Source organism: Pagrus pagrus (assembly GCF_965226575.1).
Source record: "Pagrus pagrus genome assembly, chromosome: 5".
Classification (NCBI taxonomy): domain Eukaryota; kingdom Metazoa; phylum Chordata; class Actinopteri; order Spariformes; family Sparidae; genus Pagrus; species Pagrus pagrus.
In genome coordinates, this window is record NC_140189.1 from 2471537 (window position 1) to 2481469 (window position 9933).

The following is a 9933-nucleotide window of genomic DNA, read 5'->3' on the forward strand; positions in this document are numbered from 1 at the left end:
AGGGGGATGGGTCACTGTAGTTCAGTTAACACTTTTGCACACAGCACTGAGCCACAGAGTGAGATGATTATACCTATAGTTTAAAGTATTCACCCCAAATCCATTGTTAATTGAAATTCTGAAATTAAACTGTGATTCTTGTGTTATCCATTATAAGTATATAGCCAATTGGGAATATTTATTTTGTAGGACAAGTGTCATTAATTCATTTGTTCTTCTTGAAGACCATTTAAGTATCCACTTGAAGGCTTGGTGTGTTGAGAATATTGTCTGTTTTTGTTAGGAAAAGTGTTGCAAATTTGACAACAAGATTGGGCCTACAAGATCAACATTCAAGGTCTGATAGGTCTGTTTTCATGAAAAACTGTCTGGAAAATGGAAGGTGAGAATGACTTATATAATTATTATAGAACATAAATCACTCTTTTACAAGTAAATGAAATTAAATACTGTAAGATATACAATCTGAAAATAATTAGGCTGACTTATAGATACAATAATGACTTGTGGGACGTAGTGTTGATTACATAACCTACATTGTTAATGTTCACAGGTTCACATCAGACATTTTCTGACGTGAATTCATTACTGGCCTGTGCCAGTTAGGAATGTGTCTTCTGTCAGCAAAAAGAACTTGCAAACAAGGACCACCGCGAAGCGTCGCATCAGGGTTCCATACAACCTGTCGGGGTTTATTTCTCCATTACAACCTCCGAACTATACATTATCCCTTACTTATTTAGATTCCATACATTGATAATGCATACATCTTTACTTTGTTTTACAATTACAGAACAAGACAACCAGTGGACGGATGCTTGACACGTTGTCATTTTTTAATGACAACCGCTACCAATACCAAGTAGTGAGAAGAGCTTTCCACCACTTTTTGTCACTGACAAATTTCCAGTTTGACTATTCTTGCTACCAGTCTGGATACCACCCAGCAGTGGTAGTAGGAGATGCAAACTGGAAACTGGCCTTTGATGTACCACGTAAGAATGCTTTTCCTTTCTGTAATTCATCTATAAAACATTACGTTAATAATGAAGACTCACATAACTGATGCACATATACAAAGGTGTGCCTGTATGAAGGATGATAGGTGGAGGAGGATTACATGTTTTATGAAATACCTTCTACTTCCTGCTTGTGCTTCTTTGTTGCTGTTGCATATTTGTGGTTGTCATGCCTTTGTAATTATTTGAAAAACTTAATTTGCAGTTGGAACATTTAAGAGGCCTGACCCAGACTCCATATCTGAGAAAGATTTGGAAGTGGACATCCTGAAGGTGTGGTCTGATCTGGACAGGTCTTTGATTGCAGAAGGCCTCATATCAGGTTGGTGCAACACAATAACAGCTCTTGATGTCATCAAAACTGTAAAAAGGTGTTTAAAGTTCTTGGTCAATGTTATCAACGTTACACTTTAATGTTTGTGTATGCAAGAGCAATACAATCTTTGAACATATGACTTAACAGTGTTATGTTTTATAAAAGGAACATCTGTGGCAAACCCGTACCACACATCAATAAGACATTCTTCTTTGGCACCTTGGATGGGACCGCACACAAGAATTGGAAGTATTCTTCCAAAAACAGAGGTGAAGAAGGCATTAAAAAAGAAACCCACTGACATCAAGCATCCGACCCAAAAAAAATCAATGAGAAGGTATACATTGTGCTTGCTTTACTGTGTTCATCAGCAAGCATGTATAAACATATATACATTAAGTTTGTTTAAACATCATGTTATTTTAATGGGTCTTTTTGACTTACAGCCTCAAAAAAAGGACCTTCAGGAAGCTTGTCATGCCCTTGGTGTGTCCTCAGAGGGATCAATTGCGGACATGATAAACAGGCTTCAGGAGCTCCTGAACTTCAAGGATGTTTACCCCAAACTCTTTGTGAAGCTTCAGAAAGCTGGTGGTGAGAACTAGCTTAGTATATGACTTTTGAAATATTTCTTAATGTCCAATAACATGATTGGGCTGTAAAATCTTTTGTGCTATTCTTTAGGTGGTGTCCTCCATTTCTCTTGTGTGCACAGCGTTGTGTACTACTTAAACTTTCTCTTCTGGATGGAGTCTGCAAGAGACCATGCAGACGGACTGCTCAGCTTTGAATACCTCCCAACTTGTTACATATCAGACATAGCAGGACAGGTTGCAAGGCACACCAACAACCGTACCAAACAATTGTTCTTTAAAGACAACGATGGAAGACTCTGTGCCCCAACATCGGACAACGCACAGCGGGAAACAAAAAAAGAGCTAGTAGTTGACCTGCAGTGGGTGAAGAACCTGAGGTCCACATTACCACTGCAGGAAGAACCAGACAGTGACCGGATGTCAGCCAAACATCCAATCACAGTCACCAATGAGCGATACTCACTCTATGACAGATTTCATCAGAGCAACCACAAACGTCCAGAAGAGAAATTAAGGAGCTTCAACATCTGTCCCATCCTACGGACCGAAGTTAATTCAGCAGTTGCTGAGCAGTTCAACCGTGAACTGGCAGCTGTCAAGTACTCTCTTTGTCAAATGAGTGAGCCACATTTCAAGCAGACAGTAAGGGTGATGATTGACCTCCACAATGAAAAGATAAACAACAGTTTTAAGGCTGAAATGGAGGCCCTATGTAAAACCCAATTGTGTATTGGTGTGCGTGGGATGCTGGGACTTCAGTCTGCTGTTAAGTTTGGTCAATATCCAATATTACATAGTAATATGCCATAACATAGAACTGTATCTAATTGTTATGATGTGGCCCAAACAGGTGAAAAGATAAATGTAGTTACAAACTAAACATGCTTTTTCTGAAAAGTATTACTTTGTTCCTTGTTATTCATTAGAGGGTAAGGAAACTCTCCTTCCAAGGTCAGAGGGCACTGTCAACATCCAACCGGACAGCAAGTCTTCATTCATAGCACAATTGTATGCTATTGAAGATAATGACAAGGTAATTAATAGATCGCTGAGCCATTTTCCTTCAGTCTAAAATCAAGTAATAAATGGAAGGTGTCAACAATTACTATTTTGTCATAATCTGTGTGTTAAGGCAAAACTGAAGGATTTACTGTCTGGGTCGCATGATGAGAAGCAAATACTGACTTATGCCACAAGGAGATTTCCAGTTACAGTCAAGGACATTGTCTGTGTTTGCCCACTGGAGTTGCTGAGTCAGTCTTCAATGGTTATGCCATGGTTGATTGATGATGTAAGTTTAACAAAGAAATCTTGGTTTTGAACTAATATACAATTAACTGAAATGCAAAGACATCAGTGTTTGTGAAGTTAAGTTAACTACAGAGTGGCACAGCTGGCACAAGAAAACATGGTGATACATTTAAATTTCCTCCCTTTATGATTTTGGAATGTTTCTTTAACTTTTTTTAAAAACATGAATGCTATGTTTTCTGTTACAGTGTGGATCTTTAGATACGTTTCACTTCGTTTTGTGGCACCGCGAATGGTCAAGCAGCGGTGGAGTCAGCGACCGAGAAGTGAAACGCATCCCTGTGGGTCCTTTTTTGACTCTTTTTTTGTTTAATAGAAGACACTGTACAAAACAAAGAAAGAAAGAAACAAAAATGTTATTAACATGGACTGTTCTGTACTACCTGATTATGCTGTAGGTCTCGGACAAGCTATTTCTCCCCAGAATTGTGGGTCATTCTTCTCCAGAGACAGGGAACCATTTCATTCTTTGGGTGAGCCACCACTGATTTAAAGCTTATAATGTATATTTTTACTTATATAGAATTGGATAGGTAAAGGTTAGGTCTGTATGATATTTCTTATGGAAGTGGTTTTGTTGAACAGCCTACATGAAATTATACAGAATGAGCTAGATCCCTACATTTAAACTGTAATGTCAGTTGAGCTAAAGCTTTATCTTATTTCTAGGAATACAGTGATGACAGATTTATTTCCTTGTAGGTGTTTGACTTCAAAGCAAAAGAGATACGTGTATATGATTCACTTGCATCCTACACAAAAATCAGCATAAAAGACATGGCCCTTCTAAAGTGAGTCACATAACATACAACATTTATAATGTATTGGTAAGGTAATATGACAGTATGATAATACCTAACTATTGCCACCTTCTTTTTTTTTTAGAAACGTCTTCAGATTTTTAGGCGGCCTTCAAGACTGGACAGTCACATATCCCTCACAGTGGAAGCAGCAGGACTCTGTTAATTGTGGAGTATTTGTGTGTTCTGTAAGTCCCAGTTCTATAAGGTACTTGACTTCCTGTTCAGCATTGGTGGTCTGTGGGTTTATTAAAATCAATCGTTTTGCTACTAACTAGGCTGCTGAAAATGAGGTGCGAAATCTTGAGGCCACTGCGGAGGCTCTGACTCTCAGCCAGCGCAGGGCTCTTCGTCTGCACCATGCAACACAAATGATCAAAAATGCGAATGCTAAGGTTAGACTACTTGATCTCTTCATGTCTCAAAATCTTTACTGGTAATAAAGCAAATGCTTAGGTTACAGCAAAGGTCTTTGTCACACAGGACTTCCCACTTACTGCAGCAGAAATGCTACAGATGGAGCAGGAAGAAGTTAAACTCCAGCAAGCTGAGGCCAAAAAGACAGACTCCAGCAGCCATTGCCTGGCATGGCAAATAAAGTCATGTTTGTTCCAGCGAGCAACTGGGACAACCAGGTATGCACATCAGAAATGACAACCTGGAATAATTATGGAATTATGGACCAATTTTGTAGTACTTCTAAAGATGAAGTGTGAAGTATTAGTGAAGTTGTCTCACTTCTGTTTTTCACCAGTGTCTTCCATGACCACATAAAGCACTACGCATGGGTACAATGCACAGCTTGCAAAAACTGGCTGCATTTTCAGTGTGCTGGTGTGGAGGGCGACTGGACTTCAAAAGATTTATTTTGTGGATGCAACCTTGTCCCAGATGTGTAAGAATTATGTCATTGTGAGGGACCGCCGCGGCCTCCTCACGTAAAGGGGATCCGGGCAGACTAGAACCAGGTGAGTAGATGAAACCACCAGCCAGCGAAGCATCAAATGCCAGAAAAAGGCTTTTTATTTTCCACACATACTCTGAGAGCACAGAACAGCAAACACTGGTGATCACATAGCCTCGCACCAGGCTACTTCCTCTCAGAGCCCCCCCCCAAAGAGCTGAATGAAGCTCCCTTAAATATGGCAGCATGCTAAGCCCAATTGGGGCAAACCATTAATGAGGGGGAACACCAAAACCAAAATGGTCCACATCTGCCATTATACACATGAATATCCCCCAGAATAAACAATACACCATCCCCTTTTAACTCACATAATATTTCACATGTCAACACAAAACCTCTGCATAATAATCACCCAAACCACTATACACTATCAAAACCAATACCCCTGAGTGCTCTGGGACGCGCCCCCCTTGCCCCGTGCTCAATAAAGACCGCCCCTGCAACGGCGCTCGCTTCCGCCGAGGAGCAGTGGAGCCGGACTGTGAGTGCAGGTGTGTGTATGTGAGTGTGTGCAGGACCAGAGTCTTTACCAGTGAACAGATGAAGAGCGGGACGAGTAGTGGGTACCTCACTACACGCCCAGATGATAGAAAGGAGTGAAAACTGTCATAGGTGAGTTGAGAGTGTGGTGAGTGTGAGCTGCGGCGCACCGCGTTCCCGACGCCGGCGCACGGCTCACGCCACCCACGTTAACACAGCATGGCACACTACCCACGTATCATAAACGTACACATCAAAATACTCATACATACTCAGAGTCCTTAGAATAATCTGTGTGTGTGTGTGTGTGTGTGTGTGTGTGTGTGTGTGTGTGTGTGTGCGCGCATGTCCGAGCCAAGTCTCTCTTCGCTCCCTCGTGGGCCACGCCACACACCGGCGTTCACCCGAGGAGACGGTGAGAAGGGGGGGGGGGGGTTGCTCACCTTCTCCCAGTCATACATATCAGACCCATTTCTGCCACGGAAATGAAGCAATAATTATGGTTTTGTTTGTTAAAGAAGTAGAAAAGCAGCCAGGAATTTCCCTTAATGTGTCCAGTTAATCTTAGAAAAACATCTTTTACATCATTTAGGTTAGCATGAGTAGGCATTATCACTGAGAACATTCAAATTTCACCTTGTTACACAAAGCAGGTTTTTAGCCTGTAGCTACATATGAAAAGGCTAGAGGCTAGTTATAAATAATGTACACTTTGATATATTTGGTCATGTAATGTGAACACTGTCAAAGTTAGACATGTTAAGATCTTGGTCCAATTTGGGCATTTCTTTTGTCTTTAACAGAGGCAACATCCTTGAGTCTGTTAAAGCAGACCAAATTCTGACAGATGGAGACATAAAGGTAACAGCATCAGTACAGTGAGCTGTACATTTTTTTTTTTTAACCTATATGGCATTCATTACTTACACAAACTGTTAGGCTGTAATCTTCTAATTAATATCAATATGTCTAATATTATAGGATTTGGAGAGAGACCTACCGAGTGGACATGTTCTGTCCAACAGAATGTATCTGTGGAAGCACAGAGGATTTGATCCAGCCCTTCGAACACACTACAGTGAACATTTCACTTTATTCAGTGACACAAAGGTATGTACGGTGTTCTCTTTTTGTCTTATTTGCACACAGTCCTGTCTTCAAATAATTGCAAACAACAGTATGTGAGTGACCAATATCTGGAAATCACGACTTTCTAGAATTTATATTCCAAAACATATTTAAATTTTTGTAAAGATTTTGTAAGTAATATATGACAACTTTTAGGGAAGAAGTCTTTTTTGACAGAGAAATGCTGGTGAATGGGAGGAATGACATGACTTACCAAATGTTAAGTAACAGTACTTTTAGGCAGAGGATGGGGGAAAGAGAGGAACTGATAAATATTGACAATATTGTTTTTCCACGTTTCATCTTTACTTGTTAACCCAGACAGAAGGATTTATTGAGCGACTGGAAAAAATCCTGTCAGTGCCTGGACCTGTAGCAGAGAAGCAGCAATTACTTTCACAGGTCATTTTGCCAGAGGTGAGCTAAAACATATTATTATTATTATTACTATTGTTGTTGTTGTTGTTATTGTTGATTATCATGTTTGTTTTGTAGATTTTGATTAAGTGGTTGCAAAACAACAGCAACATGTGCCGATACCAAGCAGAATCTTTGCTTATGAAGAGCACATCTTCCCAGGACAAGACAAGGTAATGGTTTGTGTTGTGGCTGTGCATGCACAACATTACTTTATCTTTTCTGTCTGTCTTGGCATAAATTACTTTTGCAGATCAAGTTAACATATAACATATACACATGCAGAATGTAGCATGGATTCATTTTCAGATCCTTATCTTTTACTGTTTTTCCAGAGCTGCAGAGATCACAACGGGAGACACAGAAAGCTCAGAAGAGGTAAGACATTTCTAAACACAATCAATCAATCACTCACTCACTCACTCACTCACTCGCTCTCTCTCCCTCTCTCTCTCTCTCTCTCTCTCTCTCACACACACACACACACACACACACACACACACACACACACACACACTCTCTGGAGATTAATCATGTGAAACATATATTTCATGTATAAAAGCAGTATCAGTGTCTTGAAGACATAAATACAGGCAGATTTGATGTTGGTACATAGATTGACTGACAGTAACTTAATTTCTGCACTCAGCAACAAAAACTAACTATATGTGAAGTTGCTCTGATCTACCTGAAAACTGGGTTGCTGAAAGTACTAACTTGCTTCATACTATTAAATGCAATACACAGCAACAACAAAGTTGTTCTGGTTTTACGGCTTTGCCATCACAGCTGTTCAGTGGCCAGAGCCCACTTCACTTGCTCAAAGGCGACACCTGATGGCCGAAGTTGTACATAACGTTCACAATCACGAGAACATTAGTTTGACATTATGAACCTTGAAGCTTAGATAGACACCTGTATATGTTGGCAGATTAAGTATTTCATACGCAAGCTCAATCTGGGAGGTGAATGAAGTAGATGTTTTAAATACAGAATTTAACAACTGTAAGGTCTTGAATTACACAAATGTTGACTAAAACAGTATTCCGTTTAAAATTATGCACTGCAAATGCTCAATAATTTTGAGGCATTATTTGAGAACAACACAAATATGTAGCCTACTATATACTTTGACCACACTTAATTTTTTTGTTTTCTGCAGGAAAATATTCTTTTGAGACATTGCATGACTGCAGCTGACTGGTGCAGCAAAGAACATTTTGAGGGCAGACTCCAACCTCCTGCTGTCCTTTCAATGGACGAACTGGAACAAGCGGAGATCCTCAGTTCACTAAAACAATGGGGAACTGACCACAGTGATGAAGATTCTCCTGCACAATTCTTCACGTTTGCCTTTGAGAAAAGACAGGACAAATTCTGTGCAAAAATGATGGAAGAAGCAAATTACAAAGTTTTTGCCAGATTTCAGGAAACTTAAAGGCTTAAAACAACTGTAGCAGCAGAATGCTTTTGTACCGCGTCATTAATTGAGCACCAGTGGTAGCCACTCATTGTAGGCGGAACCGAGTATAAATGCGGCAGCTCTCCCCGGCACTTTCTCTTTGCGCTCCTGTCTGACACGTCACTTCCGGTCCGGACGTATTGACTCTCGGCAGGTAGGACTGCACGCTGCTCGTCATTTCCACGTTACCAGGTGTTGATCCCTTTTGTTCTCAGCGCATATATGTTTTACTGCAGAGCGGCTGAGCTGATGTGTCCAGCTTGGTGTGCGCTTGTCCCGTTAAGCGGTAGTGGTAAGTGTCCTCTGTCTGCACGATCTTGGTCGATACATTTTTAAGCTAACGTTAGCATGGTTACAGGTAAATGCTGGTAGCTGCGTGTGTCTCTCCCTCTCACCACTCTGTGTGTGTATCCAATCCGGCCAAAAAGGTATGTTGTAGTTTTACTGCGGCGCTTGAAACCGGAATGGTAGGCTCATTTTAATAGTGTTAATTTTGTTCTTTATTTTAGATGAGATACAGCCATTGGGCCAAACGATCCATGTGACATAAGAGTCACGATCAGCTGACCGCAGCTGCTGTGTCTGCTGCTTTGTCTGCTGCTTTGTCGCAGTTTCGCCGCTGCTGTGTCGCAGCTTAGAGATTCTTTTAAGTCCGCCTTCATGGCCATGTGTTTAGTTTCATTTTGACACCTTAATTTGGTTTTTGTTTATTTGTTTTCTTTACCCCACCTGTCTTGACTTTTGATATCCGTTTGGTTAATTTGATTTAATTAACTTGTGTAATTTATTTGTTTAGGGCAGGTGGTGTTTATTTTTGTTCGTGCTATTTGCTTTCTTTTCTTTATGGTTGGTTTATTCTGGGCAATAGATATTTTGTTTGGTTTGATAATAATTTGCCCAGTTTCTATTTTATACTAGTTTTGTTTCACTGTGTGACTATTCTCTCTGTTCATTTCCTTTGCAGAGGCCGGTGGTGGTGGTGATGCTGGTGACCTGGGTGGTGGTGTCCCCTCCCTCCTTGTGTGCTGTGCTCCCCTGGGATCATTTTGGTTATTCACAAAGTGTGAGTGTGTGTGATTGTCACGTGCCTGGGTGACCTATGATATTTTGTTTGGACCCCTTCCCTCACTAGTTTCTCCACACCAACGAGCCTCAGCTTTGAATAGTCCCCCTCATAATTTGTGTTGATGCTGCAGTGTTTTAATATTAAATAATAAAGTGTATTAATTGTGAACCACGCCTCATGCCTAATGAATTGAGCTTACTTGCGTGTCCTTAGATCAAGTGATACAATCAAATCTTTGGGTGAAAGTCCCAAGGTGGCGTTGTCTGCAGTTGGTAGGCTACGAGTGGGATCCCGTCAGCCCTACTACCCTCCTGAACACAGGCCAATTGACATTGCTGTGTTTGGTGTCCTCCTTACGCTCGCCACACAAC

The 9933-nt window shown here is 40.7% G+C and overlaps 1 protein-coding gene across 1 annotated transcript; it reads left to right on the forward strand.

Moving 5' to 3' along the window:
• Positions 1–5834: 5834 nt before the first annotated feature.
• On the forward strand, positions 5835–9730 carry LOC311257613 (uncharacterized protein). Its single transcript, XM_084353339.1, has 9 exons — positions 5835–5904; positions 6293–6350; positions 6471–6599; positions 6939–7034; positions 7113–7207; positions 7370–7412; positions 8197–8650; positions 8733–8788; positions 8855–9730. Exons 3-7 carry the CDS (start codon positions 6516–6518, stop codon positions 8470–8472), a joined length of 594 nt encoding a protein of 197 aa, XP_084209465.1. The 5' UTR covers positions 5835–5904; positions 6293–6350; positions 6471–6515; the 3' UTR covers positions 8473–8650; positions 8733–8788; positions 8855–9730.
• Positions 9731–9933: the final 203 nt, after the last annotated feature.